At 41.8% G+C, this 20877-nt stretch overlaps 1 protein-coding gene across 2 annotated transcripts in view; it reads right to left on the bottom strand.

The window, feature by feature from the left end:
• Window positions 1-13237: 13237 nt before the first annotated feature.
• Window positions 13238-20877, bottom strand: part of nalf1a (NALCN channel auxiliary factor 1a) — a 72441-nt gene continuing 64801 nt past the window's right edge. For both annotated transcript variants that reach the window (XM_035754918.2, XM_035754919.2), the window contains exons 2-3: window positions 18405-18576; window positions 13238-16380 (exon numbers count right to left, since the gene is read on the bottom strand). In XM_035754918.2, the coding sequence (XP_035610811.1) occupies window positions 16052-16380; window positions 18405-18576 (501 nt within the window). In that variant the 3' untranslated portion in view covers window positions 13238-16051. The remainder of the gene's footprint in view (window positions 16381-18404; window positions 18577-20877) is intronic.

Raw genomic sequence — 20877 nt, 5'->3', positions numbered from 1 at the left:
AACCCTCAAGACTGAGGCTTTGCGATTCTGACTCCATAAATGTGAGTCTAATTAAATTCGGCATTAGACTTAAAGGAAAACGCCACTCAAAAACAATATTTGGGTATTTGTTTCATTAGTCCACTGTTGATATATTTTGCGCTAAAGCAATCAAGTTTTCAAGATATAGAACTTTCAATATACATAAAGTGTGATACATTTTGGGTTTTGCAAAACCTTTAACTGACATGCTGACCACACCGCTCACGTCATGTGCGCGTCAACGAGAGTCTGCGTAGCCAGGCACTAAAATAGAACCTGGTTCTATTTGTGACGCTTAATGCGCTGCAAGTCCCGCCTCTACCATCTCCTCATTGATTTTTAGGAGCATATTGAAAGATGAACTGAGGTCCACACTCCAGTCCAGGTGGTAATGCACCTTAAAGTTGGTTGCCAACTGCCATATAAAGTCCCAAAAAGAAGAAGAAGCCTGAAGGAGGAGAGAATACTAGAAAACAAACTTTTACCCTTTTATCTGTGGATTAATTGTCGGAGTAGAGGACCTTGTGCATTTCAGGTAAAATAACAACCCAATGTTAATATACCAGGACAAATTAGCTAGCAACTGCAAGCTAGCTAGCTAAATTGACATAAATGTTTCATGCTTTTCGACCTGCCCCCAAATTAATATAGTTGGTTCATAGTTTGTTTTGATATTTCAACCTGTGTGTCCTGATCACGTCTGGTGTGTGGGGACAAAATCAATATATGCGCGTGTGGTCTGGTCAGCATGTTAGCGTGAAGATGAAGATGTGTGGATGATTAAAGGGCATGAATTCCCTTTGGTAACCCCTCGTTTGAGTGACAGCATGTAGTTTTTGGGTTGCTGCAGCTGTAGGTTGGGGTGAAGACACAAGAGGTGATTAGGTGTTACACACACACGCACACACACACACACACACACACGTTTTCCCCCTCCAAATCCTCCATGCAGTAACTCCCTCTGGCCGCCACCCCTCTTCTATTCACCTCTCAGGTAATCAGCCAAGGCCTCCTCTGTCTGGGCACCCTTTCCAGGCTGGAAACAAGGCGGCTCCATTACTAGCCTACTAGGGGGCAGTGGACAGCATGAGTGGCATTGATGAAAGGACTGTATGTGTGTGCCTGCTTGCATGTGTGGGTCTTTGAAAAAAAGGTACACTCTAAGAAAAATAGGTGCTATTTAGAACTGAAAACAGTTCTTCAGCTGTCCCCCATAGGAGAACCCTTTGAAGAACCCTTTTTGGTTCCAGATTAACCCTTTTCGCTTCCATGTACAACCTTAGAGAACCCAAAAGGGTTCTAGCTGAAACAATAAAGGGTCCTACCTGAACCCAAAAAAGGTTCTCCTATGGGGACAGGCGAAGAACCTTTTGGGTTACCACACCATCGGAACCTTTCCAGTTGAATAAGGTTCCTCTAGGAACCCCTATGAAAAGAGTATTCAAGGAACCCCTGAGTAATGGTTCAAACACAAATCTTTATGTGATGGGAGGACTTCAATTTTGAACCATTTTAATAATATATTTTAGAGGCGGCACACTATCAGATTGGAGGTGTGGCTTATTGGAGGCGCAGCTTTCAGATAGTTATTTTTTGTCACTCGTTAGCATTAATGTCATTCCTGTTCATCATTTTAAGTGTGTACACTGAAAATTGACATGGAATATTTATGCATATTACATATTCTAATATAATATTACCAGTGCTGATTACACACAGTAATAAAGTGGTAACTTTCCAACGTTAGGATTTGCATTTGCTCTTCAGGAACTCAAACATCCCTGTTAGCCTCATTGAGGCTACAACCTTAACATTAAGATCTAAGAGCCGGTTCTTGTAGATTAACTTTGGGAGCCGGCTCGAATATCAGAAGAGCCAAATCTATCTATAAAAACATTTTTTTTTAAATAAAGATATGAATAATGAAAAGATTTCAATGAATAGAATTAACTAATTCAAAGAACGAATAAAGAAATAAAATGATATAGGCCTAAATGCTCAAGCGCACACATTCATTCTGACTGTCTGCTCAGACAAACAGCCTCACCTGTTGTTCATGTCAACCAGACATGCAGTGTCAACCAATGAACTAAAGATGCGTGAGGGAGGCCCGAGCCAACTCACTCACAGTCACACACTTAGCAGCCGAGGAGAGATAGGAAGGACAGCTGTGAAAACAACTGCTGGAAAATGCATCGGAAGCACAGTAGCATTTGGATGCATTTTAATAAGGTAGACAATGTTAGAGCACAGTGTAGAATTTGCCAAAACAAAATCTCATATAAAGCTATTTCTACACACAACGTACACCGGAATATGCTAACTGTGCACCCAACTGTGAAGCTAGCTGTAGGGGGAGCTTCGAGAAACTAGCGGGCCTGCTAGTGATAGTGGGGGCGCAAGCACCGCCACACGTGGAGATGTCAGTCAAGTAGGCCTACTCCGCGACCCACAGCAACGCAGTCTTCTATGGACCAGTTTATGCCAAAGTCTTTGTCTAGCAAAACAAGGCCAAATTGATATTGCATTGGCTAAAATGATTGCCACTGACTTCCAGCAATTTTCTATCGTGGAGGACAGAGGTTTTAGAAATTATAGCAATAGTCTAAATCCAATGTTTACAATTCCAAGCAGGAATAACCTCTTCAAAATCACTTCTTCCACAACTGTATGAAAGCACACAGGTGGGAAAGAGTCCAAAAAGCTACTTCAGTTTGCTGTACCACTGACTGCTGGACATCAAGGGTAACCATTACATGTCGGTTACATGTCACTTCATTGAAGATTCTTTGATGTCTAGCTGTCTTCTGGACTATTTTGGGTTCAGCGACAGACACAACTCAGAGAACTTGGAAGAGGAACTGTTGAGAGTGGCCACAGAATGGCAAGTAGATGGAAAAGTGGTATGTTGTGTTAGCAACAATGCAGCTAACATAACCAAAGCCATGAACATTTTTAAATGGACCTATCATCCATGTCTTGCCCACACAATCAACCTGATTGTAAGAGATGCTCTGAAGGTGATGAAGCCCACTGTGGACAAAGTGAAAGCAGCTGTGGAATATTTCCACAGGAGCACAGTAGGTCCTGAAAAACTAAAGTCTACACAATGCCAGATGAAGATGCTTGAGCTGAGGCTTAAACAAGACTGCACTACAAGGTGGAATTCAACATTTTATATGTTGAAGCAGTTTCTTGAGTCAAAGAATGCCATCATCTCTACCCTGGTCATTGTCAATGCACCTGTTGATGCTCTGACCCAAGTGGAATGGGAGGTGGTTGAGGAGGTGTGCAGAGTCCTGGAACCCTTTGAGCAGGTCACTGTGGAGATCAGCGGAGAGAGGAACAGTAAGCGGTTATTACTATATTATTACTTAAACCAGTATTATATATGTATATGAGCAGTAGATGAGAATGTAGTATCAGTAGACAAAACATGAACCTGAACTAATGTTCTCTCTTTTCAGCTATGTGACAGCCTCAAATATGATACTCCCGTGTAAGGGTTTGCAGCGAGCCGCCAGAGAGAAGGAGAGAAGGCCACAGGACATAGTTGACAGAGTTGATGGACACCCTTTGTTCATCAATGGACAGAAAGTTCCACAGAATGGAATTTAATGATGTGCTATCAGTAAGCATTCACACCCCTGAGTCAATACTTTGTAGAAGCTCCTTTTGGCAGCAATTACAGCTGTGAGTCTTTCTGGGTAAGTCTCTAAAATCTCTCCAAACCTGCATCAATCTGTCAAATTGGTTGTTGATAATTTCTAGAGAATCATTTTCGGGTTTTGCCATAAATTTAAATTAGATTTAAGATAAAACTTTAACTCGGCCTCTCAGGGAAACTCACTGTCTTCTTGTTAAGCAACTCTAATGTAGATTTGGCCTAGTGTTTTGGGTTATTGTCCTGCTGAAAGGTTAATTATTCTCCCATTTTCTGGTGGAAGCAGACTGAACCAGGTTTTTCTCTGGTATTTTGCCTGTGCTTAAATCCATTTGATTGAATATGTCCGTAAACACACCGGCCAGCTGGTCTGTGCATGCTCTGAGGGCGCGGCTGAGGATGCCGTCTGCTGCAGTGAAGGAGAGTCCGCATGTTTTAGTTGCGGGCCGTGTCAGTGGCACTGTATTGTCCTCAAAGCGGGCAAAAAAGTTATTTAGTCTGCCTGGGAGCAAGACATCCTGGTCCGTGGCTGGGCTGGTTTTCTTTTTGTAATCCGTGATTGACTGTAGACCCTGCCACATACCTCTTGTGTCTGAGCCGTTGAATTGAGATTCTACTTTGTCTCTATACTGACGCTTAGCTTGTTTGATTGCCTTGAGGAGGGAATAGTTACACTGTTTGTATTCGTATTCGTCATGTTTCCGGTCACCTTGCCCTGATTAAAAGCAGTGGTTCGGGCTTTCAGTTTCACGAGAATGCTGCCATCAATCCACGGTTTCTGGTTTGGGAATGTTTTAATCGTTGCTATGGGAACGACATGTGTTATGATGAATTATTTCTCTCACACACACACACACTCTTTCACAAACCGACTGACGCACAAATGCACAGACAAACATATGCTCACATACACAGAACGCAAACTCATATGGATGAACGCACATACACAAACACCCACGCTCACGCTCACACACCCACACACCCACCCACACACACACACACACACACACACACACACACACACACACACACACACACACACACACACGCTAACAGCATGTTTGGATTTCTCATTGATTTTCATACAGCACCCGTGGAGCAAATCTTTGAAACCAAATATTCTGGGAACCAACACTGTATACCAGGGTTGAGAGCATCATTGTCCCTTGCAATACCTTGAAGTTAACAGTCTGCCCTGGAGAGAGAGAGACATTGTGTTCTACACTAATACACACGACTCATCCCTCAGGCACAGGGTGTATGGTGATAAGAGACTGGAGAGGGGATGCGGTAAGAATACAGTGTTGGCATTGGCAGCACAGCACAGCATGGCAGCAGTTGCGGTGGAATATATTGGCACCCATGCATAGAGCGAGGAAGATAAAACGTATGGATCGCTTAGCGCAGGAATTTTGCTGATATTGTTCATTACAATAAGAAGCCTATACTAGAGAAATGTGAAGATTGAAATGGAATACGTTTTCTAATATGGGGGATTGTTAATGGGCTACAACCATCAATACTCGTAGTAGTTTAATGAACAAATAATGAAATCAAACTGTACAGCACATTAATGTTCTAAATGTATTGTTCTATTTATCGTTATCGCATCAATTCAGGCAATTTTTTGTGATATGGATTTTTGTCCATTTCGCCCAGCACTTTTCTTAAATAATTCACAATTTCTGCTGATTTCATGATGCCTTGTACACATTCAAGGCCCCCCACTACCAGGGGCAGAAAAGCAACCCCACAACGTTATCGAACCTCCCCCATGTTTGATTGTAGGGAGGGTCTTCTTTTCTCTGACTGCTTGACCTACGACCAAATGAAGTATTCAATGAAAATAACCCTCCTTACAATCATACATAGGGACATCATAAAATCAGTAGCTTATCAAGGTGTTTCGGAGTGCAATGGTCAACCCAGTGTCCCAAAACTGGGTCTCCGTTAAAGGTTGTTGGTTTTTGGACTGTTCTGGAGTGGCCAGCGACAGAGGAGGCATCTCAGAAGAGGAAGGGGAGGACCATCCAACTCAGTGAATTTCATAAAAATAAAAATAGTGAATCATTAAAAAATGTATCCTCTTTAGATAAACATTTACTAAATATACTATTAATATGTCCCCAAATAGCTGATTCAAACACAATGAAGGTCTACAGTAGCCTACACATCAGTGTAGGGTAGAACCATGGTGTGTCAGGCGTGCGCACTGGCGGTGCAAAAGTCAGGAGTAGGAGAGCAAAGATTGTGTTAAAACGGCGCAGTTTAATGATAACAATCACCCTGAACAATAACAATATATACAATGGGACAAAACCCCAGACATAATGGGCACAAGCACTTACAATAAACAATACCGGACAAGGACATGTGGGGAACAGAGGGTTAAATACACAACATGTAATTGATGGAATTGAAACCAGGTGTGTGGGAAGACAAGACAAAACAAATGGAAAATGAAAGGTGGCTCGGCAATGGCTAGAAGACCAGTGACGTCAACCGCCGTACGTCGCCTGAACAAGGAGAGGGAGCGACTTCGGAGGAAGTCGTGACATGGTGTAGATGGAGGACAGCTATTTTCTGTCCTCCTCTGGGTGCATTGACTTCAATACAAAACCTAGTAGGCTCATGGTTCTCACCTACTTCCATACACTTACATACTAATTATGACGACTTCTGGAGGACGTCCTCGAACCTATCAAAGCACTTGCAGCATGAACAGACATGTTGTCTCTCCAATCAAAGGATCAATCATTGAATCTAGTACTGAAGGAATAAGCTACAGCTAGCTACTGTAGTACTGCAGTGCATAAAATGTGGTGAGTAGTTGACACAAAGAGAGAGAAAGACAATAGTTGAATAGTTTTGAACAAATACATTTCTTCAAAAATTAAGGAGAACCAGCAGAGAGAGGGAGACCGAGAGATATGCTGTTGTATTTATTTTTTCAGTTTCACTTACTCTAGCCAATGCAGATAATTTAGCCTACACCTGCATTGCTTGCTGTTTGGGGTTTTAGGCTGGGTTTCTGTACAGCACTTTGAGATATCAGCTGATGTACGAAGGGCTATATAAATACATTTGATTTGATTTGAACAACCTGACTCAAATAGAGAGGAATTCCATTTTTGTTACCTAGCTGGCTGAGGCTATCCAACACTCCAACGCTTCCAATTCAAGGTAAGCTTTTGGTTTTATTATTCTTTTGTCACCCGGGCCCGCCGGTGTAACTGCTAAACTGCTTGCTGTACATTACTCCATCATAGTACACATGGATTGGATTGTGGGTTTACTAACGCGTTTGTTCTAGTAGCTATATTGACTATGACGTTAGCTAAAATGGATTACAGTTCATCGAATTACAGTTCATAGATGGAAATCAGTCAAATTAAATAAATTCATTTGACTCTAATCTATGGATTGCACATTATTTGGGAGCCAGCTTCACCCAATGAGGAGTCAGTTCCAGCCAATCAGAATGAGTTTTTCCCACAAAAGCGCTTTATTAAATACATACATACTCCATGGTCACATGTGGTCTATGGTTGTGAGGCAGTTTGGATGTACTGCCAAATTCTCAAATTCTTTCACGCTCCCTCAAAGCTTGAGATATATGTGGCATTCTGTTGTGTGACAAAACTGCACATTTTAGAGTGGCCTTTTATTGTCCCGGGCACAAGTTGCACCTGTGTAATGACCATGTTGTATAATCAGATTATTGATATGCCCCACCTACCACACCTGTTGGATAGATTATATTGGCAAAGGAGAAATTCTCACAAAAACAGTGTTAGTAGAAATAGAAATAAGCTTTTTGTCCATCTGGAACACTTCTGGGATCTTTTATTTCAGCTCAATAAAAATGGGACCAACACTTTACATGTTGTGTTTATATTTTTTGATCAACATAGAAGCCTATACCTATCGATGTGACCTTGTGCTAGGTGAATGGAATATGAATGACGGTTATCCAATATACTGTAATAGAAATAAGGCCATGCTCATAATAGTACACAGCTGCTAAAAGGAAGCATCCCAGATCACCTGACGTGACTAAGTCCTGGATTCAATCAGATTGAGCGTTAACCAGCATTGGCCGACATCCGCATAGCAGTGTTGGACGTGTAACTGCGGTATGAACTGTCATATCGGTGAGTGGCTGCTCTTCTGTGTCACAAACAACTCCCTTCCTTATTATCAATACCGTGGTTAGAAGTTCAAAACGGCGCTAGAAAGTGTAGGCTCTCAAATGTCTAACCAGGGATGTTAGGCTAATGCATGTTTTCATGTTCATTTGGATGGAGGATTTTATGCCTATCAGTCTAATTTGAGTGTTTGAGCTTGGATGTGGTTTCGTTGCATCCAACACAATGAGCCACTATGCGGATGTCAATCTGGTTGAAATTTGCCCTACATCCTTGCTCTGTTAGCCCTACGGGTACAATCTTAGTTGTATTCACATACACATGAAGTGCCCATAAGTGGAGAGAAAGGTTTATGCAGAGAAAAGAATACCTGAGCAGAAATAACTACGGTTGCATCCAAAAAGGCACCCTATTCTATATTTACTGAACTATGTAGAGAATAGGGTGCCATTTTGGATGCAGACAATAACCCTTTTTATACCTGGCACTAAATCACGTGTCCTGATCTTATCCACATTCTGATTGTTCCCACATTTTTTAAAAATGTGCCTGACTACCTCCGGAAGATCATCTGGTAAGGAAGATCTAATTACAATCAGATGAAAATGTGTCTTTTAATTGTCTACATTTGTTAAAAATGTGGGTACAATCAGAATGTGAAATGAGATCAGTACAAAGGACACATGGTTAGAACTAGGTATAAACGGGATTTCAGCCTATCAACAGTCACACAATTATTAATGGACATGAAATGGAACTGTTACACTCCCATTGGCTAGTCAATGCATCTACAGGTGTTAAAGTAAAAAAAAGCTGGCAAAAGATAGCACTGACAGAATGCAAACACAATGTTAGCAGTGTAACTTCACCATAGATGGGGGCAGCAACTGACATCAGACCAATACTTTTACACAGCACTGTTCTGCCTAACAACACCTTTGGTTTCACACTCAGTGGTGCTGATGTGACTCATTAGTGTTATAGTGTTACCGATTAGATAACTTACACCTAGAGATGACTCTCCATACAGAAGGCATAATATTATAATGGTTAACATACATTACATTACTACATTGGGATTGACGGGTAGCCTAGAGCAGTGGTTTCCAACTGAATTTTGCTCTGCCCAGAGTCCCCATGAAATACCACCTCATGTACATTTTACCAGCAAGCTTATGGTCTCATGAGTACTCTCATGTTCCCCCTGTGGATAGGCTAAGTTCCCCCACTGGGCCTAGTACCCCTGCTTGAGAAGCACTGGCCTACAGGTTACGCAAATCCCACGTCTGAAACGGAAAAATCTGGTCAGGAGTGGGCTGGCAACTGGAGGGTTGCTGACATCAGCATCTTAGGTGCCATCTCCTGCTGTTGTACCCCTGAACAAGGCACGTAGCCCTTAAACCTCTAAACTGTTTATACATATAACTGCTAAGCATAAACAACATATTATGATTAGCAAATGCTACCAGGGATATAAAATCCCTGGGAATACATTGTCAGACAATGAGCCTATACTTTTAGGACCACTTACATCAGCACCATTATCCCGGAAACACTAGGTCCACTCCAATTCGCATACCACCCCAACAGATCCACAGATGACGCAATCTCAATCGCACTCCACACTGACCTTTCCCACCTGGACAAAAGGAACACCTATGTGAGAATGCTGTTCACTGACTACAGCTCAGCGTTCAATACCATAATATCCACAAAGCTCATCACTAAGCTCAGGACCCTGGGACTAAACACATCCTGGACTTCCTGACGGGCCGCCCCCAGGTGGTAAGGGTAGGCAACAACACATCTGCCACGCTGATCCTCTACACGGGGGCCCCTCAGGGGTGCGTACTTAGTCCCCTCCTGTATTCCCTGCTCACCCGCGTTGCCAACCATGACTCCAACACTATCATTAAGTTTGCTGACGACACAACAGTGGTAGGCCTGATAACCAACAACGATGAGACAGACTATTGGGAGGAGTTCAGAGACCTGGCAGTGTGGTGCCAGGACAACAACCTCTCCCTGAATGTGAACAAGACAAAGGAGATGAGCATGGACTTCCTGTAGGAAAAGGAGGGCCTTGGAGCGGGTTGAGAGTTTCAAGTTCCTTGGTGTCCACATTACCAACAAACTATCATGGTCCAAACACACCAAGACAGTCGTGAAGAGGGCACGACAACACCTTTTTCCCCTCAGGAGACTTAAAAGATTTGGCATGTGTCCCCACATCCTCAAAAATTTCTATAGCATCACCATCGAGAGCATCCTGACCGGTTACATGGAAACTGCTCTGCATCTGACCATAAAGCTCTACAGAGTAGTGCGTACGGCCCAGTACATCACTGGGGACAAGCTTCCTGCCATCCAGGACTTATATACTAGGCGGTGTCAGAGGAAGGCCCAAACAATTGTCAGACTCCAGTCACCCAAGTCATAGACTGTTCTCTCTGCTACCGCACGGCAAGCTGTACCGGAGCGTCAAAGTCTAGGTCCAAAGGGCTCTTGAACAGCTTCTACCCCCAAGTCATAAGACTGCTGAACAATTAATCAAATGGCCACCCGGACTATTTACATTGCCCCCGCCCCACCCTTTGATTTTACTCTGCTGCTACTCACTGTTATATAATTTGATTTGATGTCCACACTGGATAAAGCTCTGGCTATATAGTGGCTATGTATTGACATCTTGTGGTGCAGGAGAGCATTACTGCTTACTACATGTGGGTATCGGTATGTGTACTACAAAGTTATGACTCTGGAGTAACACTCCTCTAGTGGCTTCACACCTGCAATGCCAGTGAGGATATTGTGGCGGTATTTTTCCTAGGACACGTTTACAAATATTGGCTGCATTCTACGCTAACAACATTGCAGGTGCCTGCCAGATCTCACAATGGCTGGATAAGTGTTTAACATTTCAGCTAATCACATCATATGATTTAGGAATCTGATCGATTGGTTGATGCTTTGCAAGATCTGCAATGTAGTCGGCCTGGAACCGATGGGCACGTCCGAGCTGATCACTTTTTGTCAAGTCAAAGGTCACACTTTTCAAAGTGTTTTGCTTTCTGGGGATAAAAATTGTCTGACTTGCATCTACATGTCGACTGCATGAACTTTACAAAAATCATGAAGTTTTGACTGCATATGACTGCACGTTTCTGCAGTTGATTTTCATCAACTCCATCCATGTATTGTGGGAGGCTCAATTGTCAACTAATCATTCCGGTGTTTTTGTTCTACCCATGCGAACGTGGCCAAAGACGTGACTGAGAGAAACTCATTTATCACCATTCATGTGTATAATACAGTGAAGAAATAAATGTAATTGAGGCTCACTCTCACTAAATGATTGTGCTGTGCATTCAGAAAGTATTCAGACCCCTTGACTTTGTCCACATTTTGTTACATTTCAGCCTTATTCTAAAATGGATTTAATCATTTTCCCCCCTAATCAATCTACACACAATACCCCATAATGATGACGTGAAAACAGGTTAATTTAATTTAATTAATTTTTTTAAATAAAACAGAAATACCTTATTTACTTAAGTATTCAGACCCTTTGCTATGAGACTCGAAAGGAAGCTCAGGTGCATCCTGTTTCCATTGATCGTCCATGAGATGTTTCTACAACTTGATTGGAGTCCACCAGTGGTAAATTCAATTGATTGGAACATGATTTGGAAAGGCACACACCTATCTATATAAGGTCCCACAGTTGACAGTGCATGTCAGAGCAAAAACCAAGCCATGAGGTCAACGGAATTCGGATCTATAGGGGGAGCCTGGGCAACTGAAATGTCTGACCTTTTTCAACAGTCTGACTGGGAACATGTGTCCTAAAAACAAATTAAGGGAGACATAGATATGATTACAAACAACCGTTGATGCAATATGAAAATAAATGGGTGGAGGAGATTAATCATAAACCCTAATTGAGAACCTTTTGTTTGATTAAGGGTGAATTTGTGTGTGAGAGATATATTAAGTATAACCTACCTAAAAGCAAGAGATCACAGGTAAGATCAGGGATATTGCCTGTGCATATTGTTTTTTTGTCCATTGTGTATTTCCATTTGCAGAATATTTAGATAAAGCCTAGAATAAAAGACAAATGGCTACCTATAATTCCATGATAAAAATATTTAGCTTCTATGTAGTACATTTTTATTTATTTTTATTTTACCTTTATTTAACCAGGCAAATTTAACCAAACACGTCAACAATCTGAGGTCCAGATTTCCTACATTTTTGCACTGGACTGATGCCTTTTTTTTTTTTATCAAAAGGGGATTAAACAATGAAGACCAAATCAAAGAGGCCAAATAAAGAGAAAGAATAAAGCATATAAAGTATAAATGAATGAAGACTGTTTCATGTTTTAGCTGAATTGTTTAGGTTTTATGCCTTTCTGAAAAAAAGCTGCAAAATGTTGCACCTGGCGCAGATGGAGAGTAAAACTGGCCCTGAAAGTTTACTTGTTCACCAAAAAAGTGCCACTTTTTTGCTATTGTTTGCATCCCAGATTGCCCACTTACCACATAATGTTGGCCAAATTCAATTGGTCTGTGTCACGAATCCCGCTTCCTGAGTCTGTGTTTGCCTGTGTTTCTGTCCTGGAGTGTGTTTCCGGTGTCCTGGAACGCACCCTGTCTGGTTGCCGGGCGAATTAGCTTGTTGGGAGATCGATGTTCACCCGCACCTGTATCCCATCAGTAATCTGCACACCTGTCCTGATCATCACCTTTCCCCTTCAAAAGCTCTGACCTGACATCCATTCCCTGCCGGATCGTTAGCCATGAACAGTATGTTGTGCCCACGAACCAGCCTCCAGTTTATAGAGTATGTTTTGTTTTATTGTTTTGTACGTCTTGCTTGCCTTTAACTTACCGCCGTTTGTTTTGTCTACAGCCATTCACCCGGGACCCATACCCCATCCCTGTCTGCTCGTCGCCAGTGTGTTGTTATCCATTGGATCAGCCTATCCACTCCCATCAACCCACCTCCGCCGCCCGCTCCTCCACCCGGAACTATCTACCTCCACATTCTCATTGATTAATAAATACTCACCGTCTTTATACTCACCTTGTCCTGGTCTGCTTCTGGGTCCAATTCTGGTAAACCTTGACAGTCTGGCTATAGGCCTACAGTCAGGTAACCGTTGTCAGTGGTACAACATAAAATACAATCCAAAAGAAAGCAGACAACAATCATATTTAACATCATTTTTATTTTATTTTGAACAAAATTTTAATAAATGTTTCTGCATTTCTCTTACGTTCAAAAAAGATGACTTTCGAGACGCATTATAAATTATTTCATCAAACTCTTCTGTAGAAAAAGAAAAGATAATTGCAAACTAAAGCATCTATCTTATGATAATATGACAATAGTAAGATAAATAAGGTATCTGTGTTCATTTTTTTTTTTTTTTTTTTTACAATTTTCATCATAATTCCCACCTTTTTCTTCATTATTTTCCTTGCACACACCTATCACACCTTTTCCCAATCCTCTCTCCTACTGATCTGACTTACAATGCTGTAGTTCTTAACAAGGTCCAACTTCAAACGAAGTACAACATTAAAAGGCTTTATAAAGCATGCATAAAGTCTTCATAAGCACTACATACTGCAGATGCTTATAAAGCCTTTAAAGGTTGTCGTTTGTTTGAAGGGAGACCATTAACAAAAAACGCAACCAAAAACAAACACAAGAAGCTTTCCCTAAAAAGAAAAACTGAAAAATCTTGAATATCTCACTTCTCTAGGACATATTTACACCAGTTAACACTCCAGTTGTTCAACTGGAGTACAATGCATTTGGCATAACATGTCATTCAACCATTGTGCAGACAAACTCTCTGTTGAATCACAAAAACATCCGTTGTATCACAACCATTGTGCCAAATGTGTTGTACATCAGTTGTGCAACTTGAGTGCTGTATATATGGGGCCAGACAGGGGTAGGACATCTGCATAGATCCACAAAATTCAGATCATGAATGTTTGGGGGAGTTTGTTGAAGGTTATTTCTACAGAGAGGCGGTTACATCCGCTGCTGTCTTTTGGGGGAATAAAGTAAACGTGAGGGAAACAATAAAGTCATGTTGTTGAGTGATGGTTACAAAGAACAGCTCACCTCGATGAGTGTCTGTGAGAAAATCAACTGTTACGAGAACCTAAGGGGGAAACAGTATAATGTGAAAAGGCTAAAGCACATAGCCTTTCAGGGTGAAGTTTTCCCTAGATAAAGATTTAGGATCAGTTTCCCTACCCAAATTCTAACACCTAACCATTAGTGGGTAAAATGCTAAACTGACCCAAGATCAGCGTATTGAAGAAACTTCACCCTAATCCTCAGATTGACTTCTTCATGCCTGAGTACGGTTGACTTCAGAGTTATTCTGGCAGTACTGATTATATGTACGCGTCGAAAAAACAAAGTTGCCATTATATGCACTACTCAGTTGAATGGAAAGGATAAGACAGGGATGTCAAGGTCAAAGGTGAAAGCATAAGGAGCCTATCAGATGTCTTCCCCTACATGCCATATCAATGAGTACCAGTTAGCAGCAGTCACACCAACGGAAGTAAATACAGTATGTAGAGCCAGCCCTTGAATTCTCCTTACACAAATGCCTACTAGCTAAGGCCTTAGCTCTGTGTAAAGATACAAGGTAAATATCTTGGTCACGATGATAATAAGGTCAAATAGAGACAAAGAGGAGAGGGTATGTATGATCCATCCTGGGTTCAAATTGTGTCCGTTTTCTGTCAAATGTGTTGAGCATTTGATTGAGCTTGTCTGGAGATGCCACATGGGCAGGGTTTTCATTTATACTTTTGGGACAATCCCATTGGGTACATTGCGCCAGGCAAACTCAATCGAGTGCAGCTAAAATATTTCAAAGAGAACAAATACTATTTGAACCCAGGTCTGGGTATGGTTGATCTTTTCAATGCTACTCGACGAGCACTTTCACATGTAAAAACAACTCAGTAAGAGATATATTTTGTTTCGATGTGTTCCTGTGTCTCCCCTTGTGACACCTGTCCCACTGTGTGAAGAGAACTGGCTGTAATGTACTGGTATGACGTACCAGAGACTTATATTGAGAAATATATGAGTCAAATATAAAAGCCAGACGTACAGTTCTAGGACGTACTGCTTTAGAAAAACAGAGTCTATCTAAGCCAACAGATGACTTGATTTGAGGTAAATTGAGCTTTGTTGATCTGACGTCCCCTTTGGGCCCAACACATGGACACAGTATAATGAGAGAGAAACGTATTGGCTCAAATAATATGAACTCCGACGTACACTGAAGCCAATTGGTGGGACAGTTTTGAATCCAAGTGACAAGACCTCCACTGCTACCCTATTCACACTACTGAGCCAAGCTAAGATGAGCAGAGCTGTACTGTACTGTACTGCACTGGCCTGGTTACACATTCAGCATATTTGCTGGAACCATGCAACCGTGTAAAGAAAATAATCCAAGCGAGCACAATACGGTTCAGGTCGGCAAAATAGTGCAAAAAGGCATACTACACCTGCTCTTCACTGGCTCTGGATTAGAGTTATATGTACTGCCATGAGTACCCTGTTATGACTGATATTTTCAATGTACCCACCAGGACAGGCGGGGATCTATACGTGTTTGCTCTTTCTGTTTGTGAGTGTTTGAGTTAAGAATATTGTTAGCATATCCACTGTCTGTTACCTCAAAAGAAGCTAAAGGTTACTGGTGATGAGAGGGGTGGATAGAAATACACAGGTTGGTGATACCTTTTTCAATATTCTCTGCCTCTTATATGTTCTAAGAAAACCAATTCACATTCCAATAAACTCCACAAACAACTGAACAAGGAGGAGAGAGAAAATGATATTGTACATTCTGATGAAACAAGAGACAGAAAAGGTGAACTCAGGTTTAGATTGACACGGTGATATGATATTGATCCTTTGGTCTGAGGTGTGTTGGTTCCGCCCATGTCGTCGCCTCTCCACATGACTACAATTACCAGCATCCTTTGCTCCTGGTAAATTGCTCTCACTTCCTGTGGCCCAATGAGGCTTTGACAGCACATACCAGGGACCTTCCAGGGTTCTCTCTGAACAGAGACGCAGCAGCCAGAACTGGTCAGAACCGGTTTTTCAACTCACTCACCCAGATAAAACCCTGACGTTTTTTTGCAATTTTTATCCATTATTCCTCACTGGAGGAACTTTCCTCCAGGGGGAAAATGGCCGCCACACCGACTACCCCAGTGGAATTGTGGGATGCGGTGGTGATGGTGACGACAGTGTGCAGGAGAACAAAGACCAGCAGGCACAGCTTCAGCCGGCCGCTGCTGCTGCACAGTCTGGTGGGTGTGGCGGCCGAGGTGATTGATGTCGACACCCCCTGTTGGTGATGGCAGGAGGGTGTTGGAGTCCTTTTCAGTGTCCCACGGGAGCGGTTGTCCGGTTTAGAGTCCCACCGGACGTCGCAGCACTCTGCCTGGCTGTTGGGCTGCCCATGGCTCCCCAGTAGCCCTGTGGGGGATGAAGAGAGTAGTGGGTAAACACTGATATAAGCCATAAATGCAAATGTCACTGTGCATCCCTCTCATGCATCCCTGTGTGTCTGTATCATCCATGCCTCTGTCTGATGATGATGACAAACTAAATTTCCCCAATACCAATAAAGTGTATTAATTCATTCAGATGACCCACAATAAGCTAAATAAACGACCCCGCCTAGTTCCAGCCTTACTAGCAGTGTGCTAACGCAGTGTTTTGTTGAAATGTATCACCAAAAAAAGACATATTACCATGTGCATAAGAGCATAAATACCAGTCAGTATGCACGATTAAACCATAGTCTTCATACGACTCAACTATCAGTATCATTATGTCATCATGTTGTATCATAACCTAACAATAATGACCCTATACTGAACTCAAAATGAAAAAAAGTCACATTTAGTACCGACCCCATACTGCAGCACAGTAAATATAATCTACACCGTTGCCCACCAGAACACCTACAGCACCTGATGTCACTGGAAGGCCAAAAAGATCATCAAGGACAACAACCACCCGAGCCACTGCCTGTTCACCCCGCTTACCATCCAGAAGGCGAGGTCAGTACAGGTTCATCACAGCAGGGACCGAGAGACTGAAAAATAGCTTCTATCTCAAGGCCATCAGACTGTTAAACAGCCGTCATTAACACAGAGAGGCTGCTGCCAACATACAGACCTGAAATCATTGGCCACTTTAATAAATAGATCACTACTCACTTTAATAATGTTCATATATCTTGCATTACTCATCCCATCTGTTTCATCTTGCCTATGGCACTCAGTAATCACTCATCCATATATTTTTTTTAGTTGTTCAACCAGGCAAGTCAGTTAAGAACAAAGTCATATCTACAATGACAGACTACCCCAGACAACACTGGGCCAATTGTGTACCACCCTATGGGACTCCCAATCAAAGCTGGGTGTGATGCAGCCTGGATTTGAACCAGGCACTGTAGAGATGCTTCTTGCACTGCAATGCAGTGCCTTAGACCACTGCACCACTCAGGAACCCCAAAATGTGTATATTCATATATATATATATATATATATATATACGTATTCTTATTCCATCCGTTACTTAGATTTGTGTGTATTAGGTAGTTGTTGTGGAATTGTTAGATTACTTGTTAGATTTTACCGCACAGTCAAAACTAGAAGAACAAGCATTTCGCTACACTCGCAATAACATCTGCTAACCGTGTGTATGAGACCAATGAAATGTGGTTTGATTTGATGTCACGCCTTGTGTAATCTCTTTTCAAAGCAACTGCCAGTTCACACTAAAGGAAGACATCAAATGAGCGGCAGAAAAACAGGGATCTCAAAAGGCAAAAGCCTACCATTTAATCGCTGATGCACAAGTAATTAAAAAAAAATCAAAGGCTATTCTAATTACGGTATTGAAATACTGGAAACTTTGAGGGCTGGGGGAAGAAATGACAGAGCACCCCACTGAGATCAAATCAGGACAGGGTAGGTCATGTTATTCTGGTTCTGCTCTGATCCTTGTGGAGTATTGAAATACTACCCTGTAGCTGTACCCCATCACAGTGATATCTCAGCTATACACTTTACACTTAGAGGGAAGTGTCATTGATTTTACTATCACTGCCTTATGTGGCAGCTAGATGTCACCAGTGACAAGTACTATAATTCATTATTGGCTATGTTCCCAGAGTTCAAAACCATACAACTTTATCGATACCACTGAAAAGTAATAATTCAAGGCATCATCAGGGGCACAAGAGCACTATTACATATATCCTCCAACATACAATTCCATCCAAATTCCATCTAAATTCCTAAATTGAGTACATGGCAAAATTAATTTACCCAAACCAATCTATCCTAGATCTATGGCGCATCTCAGCTAAACAGCATAGCCCTAGAGTGGATATACGCCCACCTGTATAAGCTGTGGCTACAAATCACACTTGATTGATTGATTGATTGACTGACTGATTGATCAGTCCACACCACCACACCCACCTGTACATATGAAGCTGGGGCTTCCTCCATGGATGAGATCATCGTTGTCCGGCAGTATGAAGGGACACCTCTGCTGAACCTCCAAGCAGTACTGGAGACACGGTACTGTCCTCCCACAATGCCTCTGTGTGGTGGGGAAATACTGTGCACACAGCCACGGTTTGTAGGCAACCTTAGAGGTAGAAGATAGAGCATGTTAGTTAAACCAAATGAAAGCCATATGTAAATGCAAACAACTTAAAGGGGAAGTTCAGTTTTAGCCATCATAAATAAGCAAACTATTACTTTGACATCAAGACTAAGCGAAGTCTGTTCAATAGCAAAGGTCTCAGTGGTCTGTATGGCTCTGAATGTTAGTAAATAACATCCATCCCATCTTCAAAACGAGAGATTTTTCAGTACACCTGTTTCCAGAAAATACTATAGGCATTATTCAGAAACAGAGATTCAACCATTTCTCACAGATCTTGCAAAATCCCATTCGATGTGATTCAGCCTTATAAGTTGATATGTGTGAGAGATACATGACTATAAAATACAACCAGATGCCAATCACCATTTGTCAATGTAAACCACCCATGACATGTGACTAAATCATATTTGTTGTGATTAGGAATGCTTTGATTAAATTAAAGTATCTCGAGGAGAATAAGGATTTGTGGCAGTCTGCCCTAGCTGAGGCAAGTTTCCTCTCATACTACAGTACTTGTACTTATGTCCTGCCTTTTATACTTATAGTACTTTGATACTTTCCTGATACGTAAAAGGAGTATATGAAAACAATATGAAAAGAATAGCAGAAGGTATAGAATTGCAAAATTCCAGTAATTTTCCCATAATCCTGGTTGGGAGGAAATAAACAGGAAGTAGCCTATGGCAATCCTCCAGCCGGGACTTCTGGAAAACTGGGACATTTTTGGTAAGTTACTGGAATTTTGAAAAGGATTTTGAATTCAATGGCTCTACTAATTACTGTTTAGTCTATTGTATTTGGAATCACCTGGGCCTGTACTGGCCCTGTATTCATAAAGCTTTCAGTACTTCAGCACTCCTGAGGCAGCAAGTACATTGGGCCAGTAACCGAAAGCTCGCTGGATCAAATCCCTGAGCTGACAAAGTAAAAATCGGTTATTTTCAACCTAGGCCTTCATTGTAAATACAAATGTGTTCTCAATTGACTTGCCTAGTTAAAAAAAAGGTTAAAATAAAACTCCTACTCTTGCTACTATGACCTATATACAACCAGCAGAGGGGAATGTCTTCTCCTAATTCATCCTCAGGATAAGGTTCTCTAATACCCAGCCAAGCCCCATAACGTATGACATTTACCTTAGTACATACATTTTCATATTGGTAGTCCCAGTGGGAATCAAACCCACAACCCTGGCGTTACAAGTACCATTCACTATAACTGAGCCACACAATACCATTCATAGTGGTGCTACTGCCAATGTACTGTACAATTGACTCTGCCCTTACACAAATCGATGGCCCCCATCCCCCAGTGCAATCTCCCTTTCTCCCAGTAGACGACACTACCTTCACACAAAAATGCATAATGTACCTATCAGGGTTTGACTGTTAAAAACAAAAAAATGAAATCACATACACATTTATGTTATTGCGTGTGTAGCGAAATGCTTGTGTTCCTAGTTCAAACAGTGCAGTAGTATCTAACAATTCACAGCAATACACAAACATCTAAAAGTATCACATCAAGCCGTGGTTAGGAGTCCCATATGGCAGTCCCATATGGCATCGCACGACCGGCCCAGCGTCATCTGGGTTTGGCCGGGGTAGGCCGTCATTGTAAATAAGAATTTGTTCTTAACTGACTTGCCTCGTTGAATAAAGTTGACATTTTAAAAAATCTCATTAAAAAAGAATGGAATTAAAAAATATATAATTATTAGGAAGAGGATTGTTGGAGTGGCATTGACTAAAATACAGTAGAACAAAGTATATACATATTAAATTAGCAAAGCAGTATGTAAAGTCCAAGATAAGCTCCTTCGCTTTGTTGACGTTGAGGGAGAGGTTATTTTCCTGGCACCACTCCGCCAGGGCCCTCACCTCCTCCCTGTGGGCTGTCTCGTCATTGTTGGTAATCAGACTGTTTAGTTAGTGGTTCAACGGATCAGTCTATCTAGGCCCACACAATAGTAAAGGTCAGGGGATCAGAGCTGGCAAAGCTTCCTAGAGTTGTAGTGTAAATTAGTCTTAGAGCATGCTAAACAGCGATAATGATGATATCGACCCGAATGGCCCGTGTTATTGGCTGAGAGCCAAGGTCAGAATTTAAGTGTCACTTTTTCCAATGGCTTCAGCATGGCCATGCTCCAATCCGAGGAGCATCAATAAAGAGTGAAAAAAGGCAAGTGATTAACAACTGGTGCAATAATATTGGTCATGTTCAGGAGTGTGCAAAACACTAAATGTTGCAGGTAGAAATGCCACGAATAAAGCAGATATT

The sequence above is a fragment of the Oncorhynchus keta genome, chromosome 37 (genome assembly GCF_023373465.1).
Source record: "Oncorhynchus keta strain PuntledgeMale-10-30-2019 chromosome 37, Oket_V2, whole genome shotgun sequence".
Lineage (NCBI taxonomy): Eukaryota > Metazoa > Chordata > Actinopteri > Salmoniformes > Salmonidae > Oncorhynchus > Oncorhynchus keta.
The sequence above is the reverse complement of the archived record's forward strand: the minus strand, read 5'-3'. Positions and strand labels throughout refer to the sequence as shown.